At 41.3% G+C, this 23243-nt stretch overlaps 2 protein-coding genes across 2 annotated transcripts; both read right to left on the bottom strand.

The window, feature by feature from the left end:
- Positions 1-1303: 1303 nt before the first annotated feature.
- On the bottom strand, positions 1304-9743 carry kat2a (K(lysine) acetyltransferase 2A). The gene is made up of 18 exons (XM_035654805.1): positions 9455-9743; positions 8990-9113; positions 8722-8867; positions 8500-8589; positions 8227-8408; positions 7943-8134; positions 7637-7743; positions 7160-7264; positions 6878-7014; positions 6580-6788; positions 6378-6504; positions 5213-5323; positions 4983-5126; positions 4768-4882; positions 4651-4687; positions 3741-3804; positions 3571-3655; positions 1304-3451 (listed from the first exon to the last, which is right to left on the bottom strand). The coding sequence occupies exons 1-18, from the start codon at positions 9677-9679 to the stop codon at positions 3258-3260; spliced, it is 2394 nt and encodes a 797-aa protein (XP_035510698.1). The 5' UTR covers positions 9680-9743; the 3' UTR covers positions 1304-3257.
- A 1433-nt stretch (positions 9744-11176) lies between these two features.
- Positions 11177-21764, bottom strand: rab5c (RAB5C, member RAS oncogene family). Its single transcript, XM_035654853.1, has 6 exons — positions 21657-21764; positions 15462-15778; positions 13651-13802; positions 13307-13429; positions 13126-13219; positions 11177-12576 (listed from the first exon to the last, which is right to left on the bottom strand). Exons 2-6 carry the CDS (start codon positions 15625-15627, stop codon positions 12449-12451), a joined length of 663 nt encoding a protein of 220 aa, XP_035510746.1. The 5' UTR covers positions 15628-15778; positions 21657-21764; the 3' UTR covers positions 11177-12448.
- Positions 21765-23243: the final 1479 nt, after the last annotated feature.

Genomic DNA, 23243 nt, shown 5'->3' with positions numbered 1-23243 from the left:
GGGGGGGGTGTTCCGGGTCACAGGAAGAGAGAGGACGCGAAAAGGCATGAGTAGTGTAATAAAAAGCACTCTGTGTGTCTTTGCGTCCTCTTTCTTAAAATCAACAATCACCTCCTTGTTGCTAAAGCTGCTCCTAAAGTTGTTTGCACACAGACAGCACTCGGCAACCACTATGACTATGGTGTAAGGTGTGGTTGTAAATCTGGTTTTGAGTAGTTATGTTATACAGAGAAACAAAACTTAAACCTCTGTTCGCTCTGCCGGCAGAAGGGCCCCACTGAGGGAGGCTCTGGAGGAACGGCAGCTGCTCCTCACCGTGCAGCGACAGGGAAAGCCTTCACTCAGTAAATCTTTGACAAACCCTTTATAATCCAGCCAGGGGCAATCTTATATTGATCTTTTTGTATGTGCCGTACAGTTGACGTGTTTTATTCAAACTGAAAAGGGAGAGGCCACCGCACACTCTTAGGTTTTGCATACAGTATAGTCCAACTAGGTCCTGCCTGCATTTTGTTACATCAGGAAAGCAAAATCTACAGGCCTAATGCTACAGTCAAAACAAAAGAGTCACAGGAGAAGAATTTATTTCAGTACTTTAAAAAACATTTTACACTGATGCACCATAACAGACACATATTGCCACGGATGCACCTTTTTGATACACTTAGTGTAGTATCTTAGTGTATATATACACTAAGATACTAAATATTTGCTGATAGATCATTTGTAACAATTAGGCATTCATTTAAGGATACCAAAGGCAGTTAATGCTTTTCTTCACCAAATGTAGTATCCTTTCAAAAATGTCCACCAACTTACAATCTAGTGAATGTAAATCCTAAATACTTTTGTGTGTACTTTTTTAAGGTTAATCAGTGGTGAACAGCTTGGACAGACAGACTTTGTGATGCACTAAATTAAAGAAGAATATAAGCTATTCTTATGTCTTGTATCTATTGTTTACTCTGCACATGTGATATCTATCATCTATTGGATGTGTCCTGGAAAAACAAGGGTGGGGTGGGGGACGACTTGATAACACAGTGCAAGTGCAAGCGCAAGCAAATTAGATCACTCTCACATGGAGAGGCCTACGACCTGAACGTGCTTGTCCTGTTCATCCGTAATCCTTTGCCAATTCTATTCATAGCAATGTCAGAAGTCACAAGTGAAAAGTGGTCATGCAAGTATTTTTTTTTATTTTGTCAAATCTGAAATCCCCCAAATCCTGATCTAGTTCTGACTGGAGTCTTATAATTAATATATAAAAATAATAAACTGGTACTTGATGTTAGAAATCAACTGCACATTTAACAATGGTTTATTTAAAAAAAAAAAAAAACTTTATTGTCATGAACAGTATTACAGTTACAGTAAATGGCATTAATACCATAACTAGAGACAGTAGCCATCCTCAAACAGGTGGAACGTTCACTCAGACTGACCTTTTTTTTAAGAAAATCTGAAATGCAGCATAGGTAGATTGAGGGAGAAGTATGCAATTGACAACCCTGAATAATGCAACACTGACATCACTTCAGTAATTCAAAGCTAGTCATGATTCAAGTACAAAATAAACACACTCACACACACACAAACGCACATACACAAGTCAATGGAACATTCAACAAGCAGGCTCAACCAGCACTGGACAGTAACTTCCCATAAAAGAAGTGGATGCGTCGCAGGAAGCACCCCGTTCGACGCTGACCGCTGAACAAAGACGTGTTTTTAACAGTTCAATACAATGTGTGCAACACTGTAAAAAAAACCTGCATCAACAGTGACTAAAAGTTGGATGTTTTTTTGTGAATTCAAATTGTAAACTGTCTGCCATGCATTTACACCCACTTACAGCTCGTGTATGGAGTTATAAATAAACCAGAGTTAGCTTCTTTCTAAAAGCCCAGAACCACTAGGAGGACTGCTTGTTAGCTTAACCCTAACCCCCCCCCAAATCATGTTTAGGTTTTATCAACATAAACTATCCAGTTAACGTATGACCACCACAAAGAATGTGGCTGTACACTAAATAGAATACTTAGCATATGTGTGTGGAAGTGACTTTACTACAGACTCTAGCAACAGAACAAATCAATGCCAACAACTACAGTATCACACCTGCAAGCATGGTGAAAGCTATACTAATGCGTGACCTCATCCTAAATGGTTTGGAATAAAACCTGCCAGTGGAAAATGGTGTATAAAGAGTATGCATCATATTTACTGTACAAATAAGTATATATTATGTTGTTGTCAACATGAAAACAACAGTGTTTTCTTGAAGGCAACGATCGGGGGGAAATTATTTTGTTTAGCACACAAGTGCTGGAAATATTTGATGCCCAGTCCATCACTAGCAGCGTCTCGAACTACTCAAGAGTAGGGTTGTAACAAACTACTTTTATTATTAGTTAATCTGTGCTGTTTGCGTCATTGATCGTTTGTTTAGCATACAGAATGCAAATGATAAACAATTGTCTTTTTGGCCGAAACATATTCAATATACACCGGAATGAAAAGGAAAAAGCAACAAACCCTCACTTTTGAGGAGCCAAAACTAGCAAATGTTCTGTATTTGCCCTTTCGTGAACAACTTTATGATAAAAATCGTTTCAAGACTACTCAAGAGTCAAAGTACTGCCTATCTGCCCAAGTGTTTTAAGGTCTTCGCCCCTCAAAGAACATTTATCTTAAAACCCATGAAGATGGCTGGGATGTTCAAGTGTCTGTCAGTAACGGAAGGCAACGTGGCTTTAGGTCCCGAGGTCCAGTTTTCTGTGAAATGAAACTATACAATACGTATACATCTGCTCAAGTGAGGAGTTTTAAAATTGGAATGAACGAATGTCTTTGAATGTGACAAAACCGAGTCAATCATACTATAAATAATGGTGGAAAGTGTGGCATTGTTATAACTTGGACCTATAACTTTGGTACACTTAATGAAATACGTATATGCAGATTATTAACCAACTGTGAGTACTGGAAAAGAGAAAATGGGGAAAGATAATGCCGTTTGGACACTTTGTAATGCTCAACTGGCTTTGATATTTTCAAACAACCCTCTGTTGTATTTGCTCAAGTCCAACAATTCCCTTGTAAAATTAGTCATTCATGTACATACCCTTTTATTAACTCAGATATGACAATAGCTAGCGATGTTCTCCTTGTGATTTGCTCCATCTTGGGGTGTGGCTGCTGTGAAAGTCGCTCCTTGTCTGTGAAGAAATGGGTAAATAATTCTGTGGCTGATTTCATTTCTCAATCAGTCCTCCGTCTTTTAGTTTGAAGTAGAAGAACTTCTCCAAGGTGTTGGCACACTTGCAGTACTCGCTGTCTGGAGGGTTGTACTCGCGACAGTTGGTGATGATTCGCTGCAGGTCGGCAATGAAAAGCTTCTTGGTCACATAGTATCTGTTCTTCAGTCTCTCTGTCATGGTTTTCAGGTCTGTGGGGACAAAAAAGGAGAAGAGAAAAATGTGAGTTAATAATAATTTAATGAATGCTATCTGTGACATAAGCAGGAGCTATTAAAGCTGCTGTATAGTCAAAGAGATGCTCGCTGACCGATGGGAAAGCGGATGATCTCGTAGTAATCTGGAGCCTCCGATTTTTTCACTGGTTCCATGAAGGGCCAGGCATCAGGATGAGTCTGTTGAGATAAAGTCCTGGTTAGTCTTTGTTCTTATAACTGCTGTGGTGTGTGTTGCCGTCTGCTGTCAACAGGTGACCCTTACCTTTATCTGGGCCAGGAGGTTCTTCAGCATGTTGTATAACACGTCAGGATCCTTCACCTCTTTCCTGCAAAAACATGCGAAATGATAAATCAGTAAAATATTAACTACACTCATGTAAACACATGTCTCTAAATGAGATCACTGTAATCAGATTCAAACTACAATGTGAAGTACAGCGACATTAATGAACCCCCTTTATTTCACCAATGTGTATTGGCGGAGGCCCTTTGTCAACCACACATTTTTTGAGGCCAAGCAATCAATGATGGATTTTTTAAATTGGTATTTTTATTTTTATTTTTATTTTATAGAACTATTTAATAAAGGCTTTGCCAAAGGCCAAAACACGTCGGTGAAATAAAGACAATTCGTCCAGTTAGTCAGCTAGTGTTGAGTTTTCCCCCCACTCTGGCTGTTTGATACTTGAGAGCCTAAGCCCAATTAGCTCCAGCATGCAAACCATCACTGTATAAAGTAAGAGGACAGGGAGATGTTTGAGTCTTAAAGTTGCTTTTTCCTTCAGCTGCAATCCATTTATTTAGCTTTTATTTCACTTCACTGCTCAACTAAGCAGATGAAGATATATAAAAAAGGGGGTGATTTAACTTTTTAGTTGTTAAATAAGCATGATTCAAGTGAGCAAACTGTGGACTTTAGCCTGTCAACTGTGACGCGTCTGTAGCAGAGACAGCTGCTACATAAAAAAACATTAAAGCCACTTTGTGTAGAATTTGTAAATTTACATTTTTTTTGCCACTCCCCCTGTGGTAGTATCAAAATAGACACTGTGGCAGATGGCGAGAGCACGCACAAAGCCCGGCTCTTCCCGAGCACCTGACCATTACATCAACAAGAACAAACTTTCTCAAAACTTTAACAATGATTTGAATAATATATGCTAAAAGCGTACCCTTTGTCCTTGTTACTTGGTTTCCAGCCCGTCTCTCCTGGAAGAAAAAGACTTGTAAGTAATCTGATAATACAGATTTTTAAATATTTTTTCATTACACACAAACCAAACACTCACTTATGCCTGGAATGCTCTCCACTGGGATCTGTCGCACACCCTCTTTGAAGCAGGTGAGACCTGGGTAAACCTTCCTGATCTGGCTCTGTTTCCTCTCAATCAGCTTCTTAATAATCTGTTTGGACAGTTAAGATTCATGTGATATTAAAACACAAAAGATTCACAGCAGAAATCACGTGTTTGCTTAAACAAGAAGATTTCACAGCCTCACATACCTCCTTCTGTCTTTTAATGATATGAGAGAGCTCAGTGTAGGGGATTCTCGGGTTCAGCTCACACTCCATGAGGGTCGCTCCCTCGTAGTCTTTGATGTATCCCAGGTATCGACTCTTCGGCACTTTGATGTCTTTGGAAAAGCCCTACGAGGGAAGAACAAATTACTGAGAGGACAGGATGGAGGGAGAGGGCCGGGGCAGAGCTAATGTACAGGTCACGCCGGCAGTACCTGCTTCTTGAAGTAGCCAATGGCGTACTCGTCAGCGTAAGTGAGAAAATAGAGGATGTTGTGTTTGATGTGATACTCCTTCAGGTGGTTCATCAGGTGGGTACCGTAGCCCTTCATTAAAAAGACCAGATAAAAGACAATGTCAAAAAAGTGCGAGCAAAGTTTACAAGCAGCATCTCAATACTTTGGTCTTTCCGTATGCAAATATTTTTTTTATGATAAAAAAGGGTTTGGTGGTACATGAGAATAAGGCTGATCTGGAAAAAGTTTCTTTAGCAAAGACCAATCAACATTTTATGTAATAAAAGGTTTAAGAAAAGGACATTTTATTGTAAGGTTTATAGTGTTATTTATGAGCCAGACAATCTCAAAGCACATGAAAGCTGAGGTTTCACAGTATGAAAACTGTTTATTAAAAAATAAATGATGACGTACTAAAGGGTAAGTTGGTAGTTGTTGTTACTGTCACAAAGAGTCGGTATGGTGCACCGTGGTTCACCATAATGTTAGAAAGCCTGGCAAAAACACTTCTCCCACTCGCGAGAGCATGGGCTCCGTAACACAAAAGTTCCTAATATTGTTTTTTTCCTACCTAATAATTAAATGTCATACACAAAACAAAATCAATTATTAACATGTTAAGTATTGTATCGGAATTTTATATATATTTTTTCAGTTAACCAAACAAGCATATTTGATTCTAATGATGGCCATGAAACCAGCTTTATTTCATTCAGCTGGTGCTGTTGTATTGTTGAATTATTCTAACATCTGAGATATATCCAAGTTAATAAGCACTATAAATGGATTGTGTTTGTTCTAGTAGTAGAGAGATCTGCAAAACATCATCTCTTACTGGATTATGTCAATTTGTTTGTGAGTTGACTGGATTTTTATTAACTCGCCAACAACAAAACATATTGCTTTTTTAAGTTCGCTGTATTTTTCCAAAACACTGGCACAAAAGATCAAATTACCTGCAGCAGCTGACTGAGAGTCAGTTAAAGTTAGGAAGGAGACAGTCATTTTTAGTTTCTCCTAACTCATTACCTCAGGATGTTTTGTAAATGTAGCCCCAGGTAAAGTAAAAAGGTGCTAAAGAAGCTACTACAAATGATAATCTATTTGTGCCACCATGACTCAAGAGAGTAAATGGTTATTGTACCTTAACTTGCTCATTGGATGTGACAGCACAGAAGACGATCTCCGTGAAGCCCTGAGTGGGAAACATCCTAAAACAGATGCCACCAATGACGCGGCCATCTTTGATAAGGGCAAGGGTCTTGTGCTTCCTGTGAAAGTTGGAGACGTGAGAACGGTGTGCAGGCAGGCGTCCGATGACATGTGTTACGAGAGCATCTACTTACGGGTCAAACACCAGTCGTGTGATGTACTCTTTGGGCATGCGAGGTAACTGATGAGAGAAGACATTCTGCAGGCCAACCAGCCACATCAGGATCTTCTTGTTGGACTTCTGGGAAAGGGAGTTTCCAATGACGTGGAACTCTATGATTCCTCGCCTCTCCTCCAGCCTGGCAGTCTCATCCCGGGCAGCGTTAGGAGTCAGCAGGTTAGTCTGGCAGTATTAACATATGAACTGTAAGTACAACGGTCTACATTTGTAACAAAATAAGACTTCACTTCACAAAAGGTTACACGACTTACCTCTGGTCCGAGCATAGCGGCGGGGTCAGTGATGGTCATCATGACTTCATTGACCAGCTCCATAGGGATGTCGCCCATCACACGAATCCGCTTGGCATCCTCCAGGGTCAACGCCTCTGGAAGCTTACGTTTCTCTCCTGAACACACAGCGGTATCACTCAGATCAAAGCAATAAGCACATTCAGGTGTGTGTTGGGCGCTTCACAGCGGCTTCAGTGAGGTATCGCCGTATCTACTGAGAGCAGAAAGGTAATGGAGCGAAAGAGGGCAGGGCTCACAGACCTGTGATGGGCTCTGCACCTCCAGTGTCCATGCTGCCCAGAGAGGAGATGCTGCTCAGACCCTTGGGCAGAGCGGGGGAGCCGGACACTGCAGCAGGACTGATCACTGCAATGGAGAGACGCCACGGTACAGGAAATGAATCACAAACCATTAATAACAACCCATACAACAGGAACTGTGTATATATACACACACACACACACACACACATTATGCACATTTCATAAACAACAGATACTATACCACCTAAACTAGGCGGTCAAAGTTACACTACAGTACACTACTGTTTTATCTGTTTCCTATCCATTTACCCATTTCTGTGCTTGCTGTAATGTAAATTTCTCCTCAGCAGATCAAAAAAGTTTCATCTTTTCCTCTAAAACTGAATTATTATTATTATTTTTTAAACAGGATGATTTCACATTTGTCTCCACTCAGTTGTTACTTGACGACCTTAAGGCTGTACACCCGCCTCACCTGTCTGATGTCCCAGCTGTGCGCCGTCGGAGGCTGGCATAGTGAAGTCTGCCTCCCAGATTGGTGAATTCTCGCCATAGATTTCCTCCTCCAGCATGGACAAGAACCTGATATTCAGAGCAAAATGTTATTTCGAAGACAAATAGTAGCAGGAAACCCACATCCTGCCACTGGGGAAGCAAAACCAAGCGCACCCTGGCTACGAGAGGGGAGCAACAGTGACGAATACAGACCATGATATTTCAATGTGCTCTGGTGAAGGTAAAGATTTTCAGACACACACTATTTTCAAGAGTCTGCTCTTACTTGGGAAAGTGTGTGAGGATGAGTGTCCGTTTCTCCGGTAGCAGTTTGTCTTTCTCCACTCTGAACTTCTCCAGCAGCTGGCGTCGGGTCACGGTGAAGATGGACTTGAGCAAACTGCGGCCAAACACGTGAGTGGTTTCATAGCGCGGTAGGCTGTCGTTACTCTGGGGGACGTGGCAGTAGCACAGCCACCTGGGAGTCATGAGGAAAAACTGCTATTGCTACAGACCGATATCAGCACCCAACACAGAAAGCTAACGGGTGAACACATCACATCCACACACCTGGTGTAGTCCACTTTGTACGCTGTCCCGTCGTCTTTCTGGGTGCGCTGCCGGTACTGCGTCGGTGTCTCCAGCTTCCAGTAATTTAGGCACAAGAGGAACATCTTTGACAGCTCAAACATGGTCTGCCTTTCCTTTGGTGCCAGGTGGCTGAACTTATACTGAACGAAATTCAAAACGCCCTTTGGTCGGAAAAGGAAACACAAGATCATGAATACAGCCGCTGCTAAACATCAGGACACGACCTGTAGACGCTTTTAGTTCCATGTTCACCTGCTCGATGTTGGGCTTTTCAAAGGGTGGGCTTCCAAGGGATCCCTCCACGACTGGCTGGCTCATCTGCAGGATGCATTTCCTCAGCAGCTAAGGGAAATAAGAACAATGTTGATCGCTGAATGACTCCACGCTAACGTTAAAACAGCCTTCACATGGAGCCGCGGTTATTAGTACGTCCGTTTCACCCGTTACACTCACATAAGATACACGTCTGCTCACCTTGAAAAGGTAAAAGTAGACCTGTTTGGTGTCAGTGTCCTCCTCTTTATGCACAGACATAAAAAGGTTCTCCACGTCCACCACCATCCCCAACAGCCTGTTAATCTCATCCTCAGACACATTCTCCAAGTGGGACACATGATCAGCTGGAAATACAAACACACACGTGTGTCAAACAACATTGGGGACACAAGCAGTGGGCAGGAACAGCTTTATTTGCCATTGGGAGGACGACTGGGGTGTGATGGAGAGTATAGTTAGTTGGTACCCAGAGCATGTCCACAGCTGCGGCACGGCTCGCTCAGGCTGGCTGCTTGCTGCTGCAGGTCCATACGTGTGGCCGACGGCGGGTTTGGGTTCTTCCATCCATTGCACTTGCATGTGTCAACAGCCTGAGAATAAGCACAATATACTGAGCGCAAATGGAAGCGACAAACACACAGGCACCCAGCTGCTGGCGGCGTACGTCAGTGAATGACTAAACAGGGAACCTAAGCTAGCTGACAATACAAGATGTACTGTGAATGATAACACAAGTGTCCGGGGAGGCTGTGTTTTGCAAGCTAGCTCGCTACAAAAAGTTATCAATTGCGTCAGGTTATTTCGACATTTGGTCATGTTTTTGTTTGTGGTGCCTTCACTGCGCCACCACCCCCTGCCCCACATACACTAATGCTAACACAACCCCAGAGGGCTTTGTTGTGGTGAACTTTGGCTATGCTAAGCTAGCTACCTTGCATGCGGAGAATACGCCAAGTTTCTCAAGCTTTTTCGCCCGTGGGAAAGCTCGGACTTGGGCTTTCTTCTGGCTTGCACGTTGCTGCTGGCTCAGTCCCGGTCTGGCCGGGTCGCTGTTCCCTGACCCGGAGCCTGTCGCGGCAGTACTGGACCCAGCTGACCCAGCAGACTGGGCTTGGAGAAGCCGGGGTTGCAAGGCCTGCGCCGCCGGGTCCGACATATCCACGCTGCTCGACTCTTCCTCTGCTCCTGTTTAGCTCATGTGCTGCCTTCAAGTGCTGTCGGAGAAATTGGATTTGCAATGTTATTTTATTTTATGTTATTTTTTTTTTATCATTTAAAACAGTGCTGTTGAGAACTTAATAACATAAATGATACAAAAGGACTGCGCAGTATATATGATATAGTAGCAACTTTTTTTTTTTTTTAAAGCAGAAACATAACCGCAAGATTTATTGATTACTCCAACACCCCAAAAATTACGTCAACACAATGAAAGAGGCGTCGTTACATCTTACGTCCCTCGACTGTAATCAGCCAAATATATCCATATTTCCGCACATATATACAGTGCTGGATAATATCAACCTTTTATTGTGGATTATATTAACGGAAGTCGTATTATACTATTATGTCCAGCATTGACCCATTGATGGGTCATGAGTGTGTAGTGCCCCCCCAGTGGTCACACTGCGGAACTACAGCTCTGCTTTATACTGAGACGTTCACTGGTAAATTCAGTAATACAGTAATAAATGTACTGGCTTATAATGGCGAGGGCGCTGTAGACAGTACCGGTTACCTTACAGTATGTGATTGTATGCCATGTAATGTGATGTTAATCTACCAATGCCTCAGTCCATGTGCCCTCCAGTGGCCACAGTCATGAACTGCAACACATTCAACTCAAGTTCGCGTCAATACATACATTTATACCCATATCCTCACTTCCGTTATGATGTTTCAAAATAAAGTGATTATTTTGTAGCGACGACATATAAAATGATGGTGGTAAATTTTTGTGTGTTTTATTATATACTGTATTTACAGTTAGAGACTACATCTGCAACTCTACATTTTAATTGGGAGTAACAAATAATATTATTCTGATTATTTATGTTCTTTAGAGGTATGTCAACAAGTTTGTGCACAGTCATGTTTGTACACAGTATCTGTATTAATGTTAGTTTTGTGACCATATGAAGCTCTACACCATGTAATGGATTCCAAAACACAGCCCTTCAATAAACATGACCTTACTGCATTCACTGCAGTCTCTCTCTCTCTCTTTCAAACAATCTTCAGGGAAACCAGCATAGCAAATGCACTTGAAAGCAACACGCCTGGTCTGCGGTGAAGATTATGGGTAATGTAGTTTGTGGACATAAGCATTAAAATTCATGTATCTACAAACGTTTTTTTAAACAGTTTTCATGCTGGTTATTTTATTTAGATATTTATATATGATTTTTTTTAGACTATGAGCTGAAATGGTTTAAATAAAAAGTAAATGTTCCACTGTTAGCTTTCCCTAGTTACTGACCGAGTTATTCATATTTGGAAATGATTAAACAGGCATACAGAAAAAAATACCTTCTCCTTGTTTATTGGTAAAATTACATTTTCTCTTCTTTCTCTACCCATGACCCCACCCTCCCCATTATCCCCCACCTAGCAGCAGTGGCTGCTGTGCAGGTACTGTTGTGCTAGTTGTTGATGCCATAACATGATGACAACACTGAAAGCAGTCCCTCCCTGATATGAAGAGTAAAAACAAACCGAGAGAGAAAAGAAAAAGGAAAGGAAGCTGACGATAACATCTCAATTCACAAAGATGATGAGACAGAACCAGTGCATTTAATACCATAGATCTTCAGAAAAAAATTAAGACATAAAAAAAAAAAAAAAATCCATCACAAAATAATTAAGGTTAACAAAACATGTAGAGATTGGGAAGATATTGTTTTGACAATAACTACTGATTGATTATAAACTTTGAAAGTCTGATACAAATACAGCAATATTGTCAATACACAGTTGTGATTTTGGTCAAGAAAACAAATCTTGCTTTATGTATTTGTCATTGTACACTGATGATTCAAAAACATTACATTAATGCTAAAATGACGTATGGGTGACAATGTTAATAAAGTACTATTTACTGTATATGGATTGATAACGTAGATGGATGATCGTAAAACCTTATAGTCGAGGCTTTAAAATCATACTGAACAGCCTGTGCCAAAAGAAGCTGAAGTAATAATAATAATAGTGATAACAATAACAATGTAATAATTCAATCTACACAACTCTATCAAGAAGGAAATCTCTGTCCATTCCCGTTCTCCTCTTACGAACCTTCTCTCTTCATCTTATCCAGGAAGCTGACCAGGAACAAGACAGAGAAGTGAAGGGCTGCTGCATGCACCTGGACTGGAGTTTTAACAGCGTCATAAGACCATGATCGAAATACTTTAGAAATGTACGGTGCATGGGGAAGCGGGGGGGTCGGGCAATGAGCCTCTTTATATTCCTTCCTGTTGCGTTATTTATTTTTTTCCTCTACACAAATACAGAAACAAAGGTGAGCAAGATGGCCCTAGTAAGTGCCACTGATAATGACTGATATATACTTTTTTCCTGGACTTTTTCTTTTTTTTTTTTTCTTCTTTGCCCTAAGGTGACGTCAAGTGTCCATCATCAATAGAGAGGTCCTGGGGGTTAAAACTCTGATTCTGTAAGCCTGTGGGGTTGATTTCTTGGTCTGTTGGTTGGTTCATCAGTTGGAACCATCAGTGGGGGTCTGGCAGTTTTCTGGCCAGTGGACTCATATGCCAAACAGTTTATTGGTGCAGTGTTGCTCATAGGGTTGTTGGTCCGACCGTGGTTTGGTTTGACCAATGGGGTATTGTTTGACAGCTGGCTAATATCTGGTCTGGTTGATCGAAGCTGTAGATTGGTTGGATCAGCTGACTCGTTGTTGTGTTAGTTAGTTCCCGCCCCCACAGCACTGGCCACTTCTGCCCTGTGGTGCGGTTTCCTGCAGGTTAACACCGCCCTGGGCTCGTCCGCCAGCGCCCGCTCCACCCTGAGGCTCGTTCTTGGGAAGCTTCTTGGCTGTTTTGGGTCAGGAGTACAACTCATTAATTTCTGCACAGTGGTTAACATGACAGTGGGACTGCCAAAAATGACTAACTTCATTATTTTCTCTACAGCTTTGTGTATAAAAGAACAGAAAATAGTGAAAACTATTTATTAGAACAACGGTCCAAAGCCCAAAGACATTCAATTTACTCTCGAACCATGAAATGTCATTTCTAACTTTGATTTTATTTTATTTTTTTAAATGATTTCAAATAAGATAAGATGATTAGTTACTATTTTGCTAATCAATTATTAATATTTTTAATAAAAAATGTGAGGATTTGCTGTTTCATTACAGTTTATTTGGGTTTGGGACCCACAGTCTAATAAACTTCTGAAGATGCCACCATGAGCTAATTATACATTTTCCATTATTTGCCAACATTTTATAAACCAAAAGATTAATCAGTTAATGAAGAAAATAATTCTTAGCCCTAAAGTTAAACACAAATTGGTTATTAATAGACTAATTGTTGTATCTCTACATGATGTGACATGACTAATGCGGCGCGGAGCACTTACCAATAGCCATAAAAATCTCATTGACATTCATAGCAGTCTTAGCTGAAGTCTCCATGAAGAGCAAACTGTTGTCATCTGCATATGCTTGTGCTTCCTACAGAAAGAAAGACAACAGAGCAATTGGCAAATTGACTTATATTCATTTATTTAAAGATTTCATAGTAAAAATGCCATGTCATACCTGGAAATCTACAGCTCTCTTGTTGGCCAGATCTGCTTTGTTTCCTGCCAGTGCAATAACAATATTCGGGCTGGCTTGTCGCTGGAGCTCCTTCACCCAGTTCTTTGCACGTGTAAAGGTATCCTTTATAAAAGAAAAGAAAGAGAAGAAGAGATACTGTGCTTTTAAACTTTAAATCTCTGATACAGGTTTTACATGTTACATATGACTGTAAGAATTAAAAGAGCAAAGGTCTGTAGCTGTCTCTTCAAGCAAGCAATCATCAACCCAAGCTGAAAAGACAAGGCTCAGCAAATGACATAAGACTTTTTTTTTTTGTCTTGGCTGACGTCCATGTGACTTACTGTGTTGGTGATGTCGTAGACCACGATGGCGGCCTGGGCTCCCCTGTAGTACATGGGTGCCAAGCTGTGATACCGTTCCTGTCCTGCCGTGTCCCAGATCTCAAACTTGACTGTTGTATCATCCAAACATACCGTCTGTGTGAGGAAGGCAGCTGGAGAGGAATAACACATAATGGACTGAGAGGAGGCAGTGACTATGGTGGAGTTAAGCTACACGCTCACTGGAATTATTCAAAAGACAAAACAGAAGATTTAAATGAATTCAGGGAGGTGTGCTCAACCACATCCAAATGCCCAAGGGGTTTTCAGCATTAGTGTAGCTGGAGATACACAGAGGACAAAAACACCAGGTGTACAGTAAGAACATTACGAGCAGGCACAACTGCACACAACTGGCTTACTCAGGCGACTGTCACATGACACGAGCACTCCCTTGCAAAGCACATACTTTAAAGCTTTGTAATCTTTGACCAGGCATGCAGCTGACCACAAGTTCAGTAGAATATAAAACATGCTGACTCCTATTGAGTGAGCGTAAGCACTGGGCATCCTGTCTCTACATCCTGAAGCCACATTACTCATAAGATATAGGAAACTCTGAAATGTTCTGCTGCTAGTTCACATAATCAGCATTTACAAATATATTTAACTTCATCAGATAGTTGACCGCACAGTTTACCAGATAAAGTCTACTGGTAGAGCTCAAACTACTTGTTTGTTTTAATCAGGCCCAGGATCTGTGTTGTCCATCATTATTACCCGCTCTCTCTCTCTCTTTCTCTGCACATGTCCTAGTTTTCTTATTTTTACATGGAAATTCAACATAAATCTTGACAGTGGAAACACTTTTGCTCAATATATGTTTGAATAACATTCTTAGCACTGATGAATCATTTATTAATTTCATTAAAGTCCAAATTAGTTACTCAACATTTGTTTATTTATCTACAAAACTAAACCAACAGAGCATGTTGTAATTGACAGAGATAAACTGCTGAGTGCTGAGGCTGGTGGGATTTGGAGATTTGAGTGAAGCTTAATGAATAATGATCAAACCAGCTCGGGTCTCAGGGAAGGTCAGCAGGCAGGGTGAAAAGGCTGTTTTTTTTTTCAGCTGGGACTGCGGGGACTTTGCTCTTAAAATCCCATTTAAAACCCAGCACTTTGCAAGATGTCAAAGTTACAGACACGTCATATTATTGCTTTAAGATTTTACAGTTAACTCTTTAATCAGCTTCACCGATCTACAGGAGGTCGAGGAAATCCCCATTGTTGTCTCAATTTCTTCCTGTTTCAAGCAACCTCCTCTGTTTCTGAAACACTGCATTTACATATAACAGCTCCATCCTCAAATAATATGAAGAAATGTCATTTGTTTCCGCAAAACCAATATACATTTCTGCCACGTGTAAGGGGCTTGCTGGCTCATGAGAGAGTCGGGTGATCCAGCTGCACAGAACTGGTTCCACCACTCCTTCTCCTGCACAGGCTCTGACAACGGAAAAGCTTAGGGCAGACAAGCAAGCCTGTCCTGTACTGGCAAGGGCATGTTTGCTGCTTCTTCGGCATTCATGTCCACTGCCGTGTTGAAAGAGAGGGTACAAGATAAGAAAATAGAGGTTCTGTACAGCCACAAGATGGACAGGATAAAAGCTGCAGGAGTTTTAAATCGTGTAAGCTGTTTTTAAGTTGTTTTGTTAAAGTTTTAAATCGTGTAAGCTGTGTACAGCTGTAGAGATGTACAGCTGTGATGCGATTAAAACATGACGGTGAGCAGGGACAATTCGGGGAATCAAACACACAGCCCTCACCTCCGATGGTGCTCTCCTGGTACTCGTGGAACTGGCCTTTGACAAAGCGCAGCACCAAGCTGGACTTTCCCACCGCTGATTCCCCCAACAGCACGAGCTTGAACTGGCAGATCTTGTTGCTCGCTGCAGTGCCGTTGGTCCGTGCTGGTCCGCCTCGCCCTGCCATAGCGCAGTGTTGATGGTCGGGAGAAAGAAGAAGGACGTCTGGTTGGCTTTAGGCTTGGTGCAGGGGCTGGTGAGGCTGAGCTAGACGGGGGGGCAGGTTCAGTTCAGGCAGGTAGATGAGCCAGAGGAAGAGGAGACCTCACCAGTGGGAGCTGGAAAACACAACATGTTCAGTATGTTTAGCTTTGCTCCAAACAGAAAACAGGCTCTCCATCAAAACAGTCATATGCTGAATATTACAGCCTGGCGTTTAGTTGAACAAACAAACTGAGATGAATTCCTTCTTCCTGCTTGCAGTTGCCAATGAGAGTAATGAATCAAGTAATATAGTGTAACTGTAAAAGATACCGGCACTAAAGCTTTTGTTTAGCCAAGATTATTATGAGACAATTTGAAGTTGTTGACACAGGGCCGGGCCTGCAGATAAAGCTATTATTTAACCATGTTTAGTATAAACAAGTGCTGAATAAGAACACTTGTGTCCCCACAGGTTGTCCTAGCAGTGTGCTTTTTGACACGTAAATGCTCCACTATGCACCACAGAATGACATTCTTACGTTTGCTTTACATCAGTATGACTAATTCTTATCAAATAATAAAATATATAAGAATAAAATGATGTTGATCTGGAGAATTGCTCGTGCAAGTGTACAGAAGTAAGTGTAAAAAAACAAAAAAACAAATGTAAGAAATGAAAAACAAACATTTAAACCATAGAAATTAGCATAAGCCTTAACCAAACACCGTCCCCAAGCGTGAGCTCAACACATTTGTTTCTGAGTCATCTCTTAACAGATGTCTGGCTGCTGTTTTAAGCAATGACTGTAAGGTGTTGATCTCTGTGGCTGTTTCCATGTAGACACCAAACACCGATAATGAACTCAATATAAAACAATCAACAAGTCACACATTAATTATTTTTTAAAACTGCAACGTCCACATTTTGTTGTGCAAAGAAGAAGTAGTATTAATAAAAACTACATTTATGACTCATTCTTGTATCAGAGAGGTTTTCCTTGAAAATGAAACTTTAATTTGACTCAAGTAAAACTTTGCTTGGCAACAGCATACCAGGACGTCACAATAAGTCAACAATGCACTCTCTTCACTTCAGCTTGCTTTGCGTATCTGAAACCTTGCCTAATCTTTTTTCAGTTGGGTGATACACATGAGGTCAGCTAGCTTCTGCTTGGTCAAAGGACAGGAAACACAACTCCGCTCAAAGCAGGAAGTGAAGATTGCAGAACAGAGTTTTACTGCTGAGCACATTAAAACTCGGGATAGCCTCAGCTTTGTCACGACTTAACGCAGAAACACATGTATATTGCAAAAAGAATGAGGTTAGACCGTACCTGAGTGAGAGGGGAAATGTCACAGCTGATAGTCTGATAGTAAAGTTAGTTGTGCTGGGCTTTTTCTCAGCTCGCTGCTGAGCCGGGCTTAAGCTTCAGCATGTGACAAGAGATCAACGCTGTCCATAAAATATTCAGAACTGGCATGTTTCATTTGACAGTGCACCAGCCATGCTGCATACATTCGTTATATGAACTCATTTCTGCGGTGCAAGTCTATGTCAACATGATATTTCGCAGCATTGCTTTAATTTTAGACGTCACAACACGAGATATAAAAAACCTTTACTCAACACAGTCGGCTGATATCACACAGGGACTTTACATGTGTTATGACTCGACAAATAGTCTCTAACTTCAGACTGCGGTTTTACTTTTAGCGTAGGTTTTGAGAAAGGTCTCATTAACTAGTGGGCTCACACCATCACAAGGCCTGAAAGAGCAGAGGGGATCCTTCACAGAGCTGGAGAAGGAATAAAAGCACTCTGTTCACTGGGTCAAACAGTCAATCTGTACTCATTTGATTGCAAGCAGTAGAGCTGAACTCTCACCTGTTCACATTCCTCACACGAGGAAGCAGAAGAAGAAGGGGGCGATGGACGAGCTTTTGGGAAACAGACTTAAAATATATCATGACACGCAAATGCCTAAACTGTAGCCTAACAGCTCCTCCTGAACAGATTATCTTGGAAAAGAAGAAAGAATAAAATGTTAGGAACAATTAGCTTCAATTCAATTATAGACCTAATTTAGAAAGTAATGCTTGCTTGATTTCTCTTACAGAAAAGTGAGGCTTCATCCAGACATTGATGGTTTTCCAGACAACAAATTTCGCTGGCTCAGTCAAACTACTGATTTGGAAGGTTTGGATAAGCCAGATGGGATGGAAGAGACTTATACCGACAACAGGCCTTAGGAAAAGGGTTGTATTATACAGCACTGTTACTTTATACTCGTGTGTACTATTCTCAATTCTGGCAAGCACACAAACACTGTGCTGTAGCGATTCACAGGAAGAATACAGTGAAGGAAGAGCAGCCTATAGAGGGCAGGATTATGGGTCCTGGGGCAGAAGACTTCTCTTTACTACCAACAGACAGCAGAATACTGCAAAGAATAATACAAAATCACATTATTAGGCTTAAATTGACATACACAACTGGTACGGTGATCATCTACGCCAATGTGCAGCACACCGTGTGAAAGGTAGAAGTGGCTGTGTAGCTTGCATTTAGAGGCTCTCTGTTGCACGGAGACAGACACACACACATCTTAAGCAGCCCGCGACTGCAACGGATGCTTTGATGGCATCCCTGATGGGCTCTGAAGACCTCCACAGGGAAGTGGGTCAGAGAGAGAGACAGTGGGACATAGGTCAGAGAAAAGGCAGGAAGAAGGAGCCAAATAGAGGGAGAGCCTGTGAAATATTCATCACGGCCTCCTGTATGCTTTGCTGCCGGCATGATATCGAACGCTTAGCGAGGACTGCGGCGCATTGATCACCTAAATACGAGAGCATGTGCACGAACGGAATACCTGTATAGATACAAACAACTAATCTATGTCATTGTCGTTAAAATTCAAAACTTGTACAGAAAAACTGAACAAAAACGACAATAATATTCCCGTGAACGTTGGCTGTTCGTGGTTCAGAGTCTGCAGTGACGTGAAGCCACTTAAAGCGTCTTAAAACCGGGATTCTGCGTAAAGGCCAGCAGGGAGAGGAGCTCCACAATAAAAAACAATACCATGCGCTCTAATGGAGAAATGACTCGACTTGATTTATTGGCTCCGTTTTCTAACGAGTTCGTGGTCTCAATTTCTAGTTTCAAGTCTTCTTCCGTACACTATGATGTTCATTTAGTCAATTATGGTCCAATTTAGGGTAAAATAGACGATAACGCCGTGTGTGCTTTTGGGCGTGGCTACCTTATGATTCACTGATCACATCACTCTCAGTGAGTCTGTCGAGCACACAGCAGTTCAAACCGTCAAACTAGGATCGAATAACACAACAGTTTATATTCCAACGTTTCTTATAAGCCACACTTCAGGAGAATGATTCAATCTGAGCTCCCGTCCCCCCCCTTGCACGAATATTTAGAAAAAGTTTCGTTTCTTCTCCTAATGGTTGAACAAATTTGGAAATAATTCAATTAAAAAGAAAAAAGAAGTGGCAATTGTTTTCCTTCGCAGGCAATGCGATCTGAAATGTGTGACAGGATAAGTTCTTTACAAGGAAGTTAGTTTTATATCACAGAAAAATCCCCCTGTAATCAACACACATTTAAACGAAGTAGCAGTCCAACAACATCTGCGGCTGGTGTCACTATACCAGTTTCATGAAAACAAGCAGGGACTTGAACTGTTCGCGTAATTTGAAGGGTGGGGTCCTGGAAGAACTGGTGGTGTCTGATATGAGGGGTGCATAACCATTCGCCCGGAAGTAGCAAATTACATCACGTACAGTAAAAGCATCTGCGCAAGACCTACACATAAAAAAATACAGTTTTTTAAATGCAACACAACAGAGATACGTGAGCAGAACAATCGATGACATTTCTAATGAAACAGGAAAAACTCTTGGTCTAAGGAAAACCCTTCCAGTGTTCAAGTTTCTAATAAAGAATGGCTCTGGGAACAGATAGAGGGAAACTGGTGACATAAGTCAGGAAAAGCAAACAGGATAGTCATCACTGCGAGTTAGCAAGGCCAGTAGGAAATCACAGGCACTTCCTATTCTCGTGACTTCTCATGAAAAGCTCAGTAGTAACCACAAAGAAATATAGGTATCCATAGACTCCACCTAAATCTGTTCCCTCCCCGACAGCCAGAAACTCTAAACTGACCCAAGAGTTTAAAAACATTTACCTACTGAAACATAAAGAACAACAGCAGCTCTTAAGGTTACATAATTCACCATATGAGATTACTACAGTATAGTCTTGCACAGTTCTTCCTCTGTCTAAACCCAAAATACAAAAAGGAAGACCTTCTCTTACAAAGCCTTCCTTTTGTTTGAAAATACTGGTTTCCATACTAGTTCCTAGTTTGGTCCTTTCAGGTTTTGATAGCAAAACAAGCCTAAAACAAAGCTTCAAAATCTGCTGCTTTCTGCAGTGCATGCAAATAAAAAAAGGAATTAAGTTCACAGGATGCACTGCATACATAGTTTATATAAAGTTGAATCTTCAGTTGATAATTTAAGATTTAAAACACACTTCTATGGCCTAGTTGTCACTTCAACACTACTGATCTGCAACTTTAGACAGTGCTGAATGAGTAAGAAAAGTGTGGGGTGTCCTTAATAACCCCAAACACAAATATTATGTATACACATCGGGGGCGGGGCCGGGGCGGGGGGATTCACGGAGGTCCTTCCATATCAGGGCCTGTTTGGCGCAAGACGTGCCTAGCACCATTTAGGAAAGGGACAGAAGCGTCATACACCAGTGAAACAGGAACAAGGAAGCGCAGCAAGGTATCGTAACTATAAATCCCTTCTCTGTTTGCCCAAACGGGGGTCAAGACCTGTCTTCTCCTTATTGAGCCGATAAACAGGAGCTGACAAAGATACAGGCTGCGTTCGTCCAGTTGCAAGCGAGCACAACACTGCGACAACACAATATAACGCTCAAGCTAAATCGGCCGCGCCTGCAATTTACAACACAAATGGCTTCAGGCAACCTAATGAGACACCATGTTATGACAACCGCCTATATAAGATGGGCCGAATGCTTTGGCAGAGTAACAAGCCTCGTTTCTGGGCCTCGCCGGGAATGTTGGAAAACTGTGAGCTCGTTTAAGCAGAACCTATTTTACAACCGAGATAAAAACGCAAAACATTAGTACAATATTGTGCCACTTAAGCCGGCAAAACGACAGCAGAGAAAATCGAGGCCAACAAAGTGTTGGGCTGTGTCTGTGCCCAGAGGATTAGTAGCATTAGTGCTTTTTTTTTTTTTTGCATGGCTGAGGCCAAATGTTGACTATTTAAATTCACAACCCAGCAATTTATAAGTACGCTGGAGCCTAAAAAATAAAAAAATAAAGGTTTCTTTCTGTCTGGTAGCTTTAGCAGACTTGGCTAAACGTAACACAGTAAGAATAAAGCCTCGTACTTGTGCCAACTTATCCACCAACTAACGTCGACTAACTAATGTCAGCGCTTCACATATCACTTACCTAGCTTTAGGACTACCTTGTTGGCGTGAATCGTCGATGAAAAAAAAAAACACAACAAGATCTGTGGAAGGAAAACTTGACTCCTGATGGCGTTAGCTTAGGGTTAGCAGCCATAACGTTAGCCAAGAAAACGTCAATAGACAACTTTCCTTTTCTCGGCCCCCACGTCGTCAGCTGTTTGACGTTTTCACTAACTCAGACTTGTTACCGTGTCTGCCGCCGACGCAAGTTAGTTAAACATGTGTCATATGTAATCCCAGTCATGTTTGTGTACACATATGTGTGTATTTGTGTGGTCTCTCAGAGCTAGAGGCTCGTAGCTTCTCTCGATCCAGTCTGATGGACATTTCGACTGAACCCGGACTTGGTTGCTCAAAATCGGACACAGGGTGAATAAATACGGTTAACAGCTGGTCGACAAAAGAGGGGCCAGGGTGCGTTCAGTGTCCCGCTTCCCCCACCACCTTCTATAATTTCAAGTTGTTTCACTTACAATACTTTTTCTTCTTTCGCTGGTCTCATCGGCGGCGGCTATCTTCTTCTTCTTCTTCTTCTTCTTGGGCTCTGGCCTTCCCTTCCGGTTAGAGATTTTTTCCGGGAACGTCCCACTTTCTGTCAGCGGCTGTCCGACCAATGGCAGCAGTCTACACAGACACCACTGTCTGCAGTACGGGGGAGGTGTGCAGGGCTCTTTAGTGTCCTTATTTCATCAATGCATTGGTTTCATTTAAATATAATAATTAGTTAACGTTTATAATTTAAACCTGCACACTTCAAAATAGCTTCAAATTGGGTTTTTTTTAAGCACCACAGCCAAAATACCTATTAAATGTTGATATGTCTTGAATAAAAGTCTTCTTTTTTAAAACACATTCAGTTTCTAATACATCAGTCTCTTTAATTACGTTTTAGTTGTCATTTATCTTATGAACTTTATCACTTCTGGGATTCAGTTTCACATTTATATGGACTTGCTGATTGATCTTTGCAGCTAGACTACACTGCTGATGAACATGCACAACCAGAAAGATGAGATCAGACTAAATGAGGAATATATAACTCAGTTTAATTAATATACAACAGAAAAATAAAACATTTTCCAGGAACCAATACACAGACACTCTAACTGTGTTATGTGTCTGAAAATAGTAATGTAGATAATAGTGTGATAGCGTAGGGGGCTAACTGGCTAGCTCGATGTCATTACAGCTCACTGATCTCTCCAGTGATAAATAAAGGTTGAGTGAATGAATAAATGAAAGAGAGCCAATTAGGGGGGATTGTGGAAAGTTCAAATCTTGTTTAGATCTTCAAAGCTATAATTTGTCCCTTGTACAAAAATACACTTTGCGTCTTCGTTTCTTGTTCGACTCTGTAAATCAAATGAATCAACATTGCCAGAATGGCCCTTTTTGTTTGTTGTGTGTTAAAAGATGACCTGATAATGCTACTGCGTACCTCAGAATGCCCCACAATACACCATTCAGGTCAGGTTTTCATGTTAAGTGCAACAGGGTTATTTAGGTCTGTACAGTGTTTTACCCTGTGTCTTGAGCCGTTCCCAACATCCTCCAAAACTTAAATAAAAATGTATGCTTTTTGTAAGTGATGTTAACCACAACACTGGTGAAGGTTGTAATTTACAAAGGTTCAGGAGTTCTTTGATATGTTTCAGTTGTGGAGATGTGGCGTGCTGTAGGAATTGTGCAGGTATAATTCAGGGCAATGAGTTACTGCATGACTATTTTGTAAGGGTTTCTTACCATATTGCTCCCTCCAATATGTTAGTATGCATACTGGCTACTAGATCCTCAAGGAGAATAGACATCTTCTGTAAAAGGGAGTTTTTCATTTCCTTACAAAAACTTGGAAATGAGTTAAAGGAGTGCTGTAAGATTACTGTAGGTATTGTACAGGATTGTGAATTACTGCATTATGCTATTTTGTAAAGGTTTATTCCACAAATTAAATGGAAAAAATTAAAACTCAAACTCAAAAATCCTTTTAACTGCCCTAAGTAATGGGCAATGCACATAGTGGGACTCTTGAGTGCTCATATGTGCCTACTCAAGATTTGTTC

This window comes from Morone saxatilis, unplaced genomic scaffold (genome assembly GCF_004916995.1).
Source record: "Morone saxatilis isolate NCDOM2014 unplaced genomic scaffold, NCSU_SB_2.0 Contig14, whole genome shotgun sequence".
Taxonomy (NCBI): domain Eukaryota; kingdom Metazoa; phylum Chordata; class Actinopteri; family Moronidae; genus Morone; species Morone saxatilis.
This window is presented reverse-complemented; position numbering and strand designations above follow the sequence as displayed.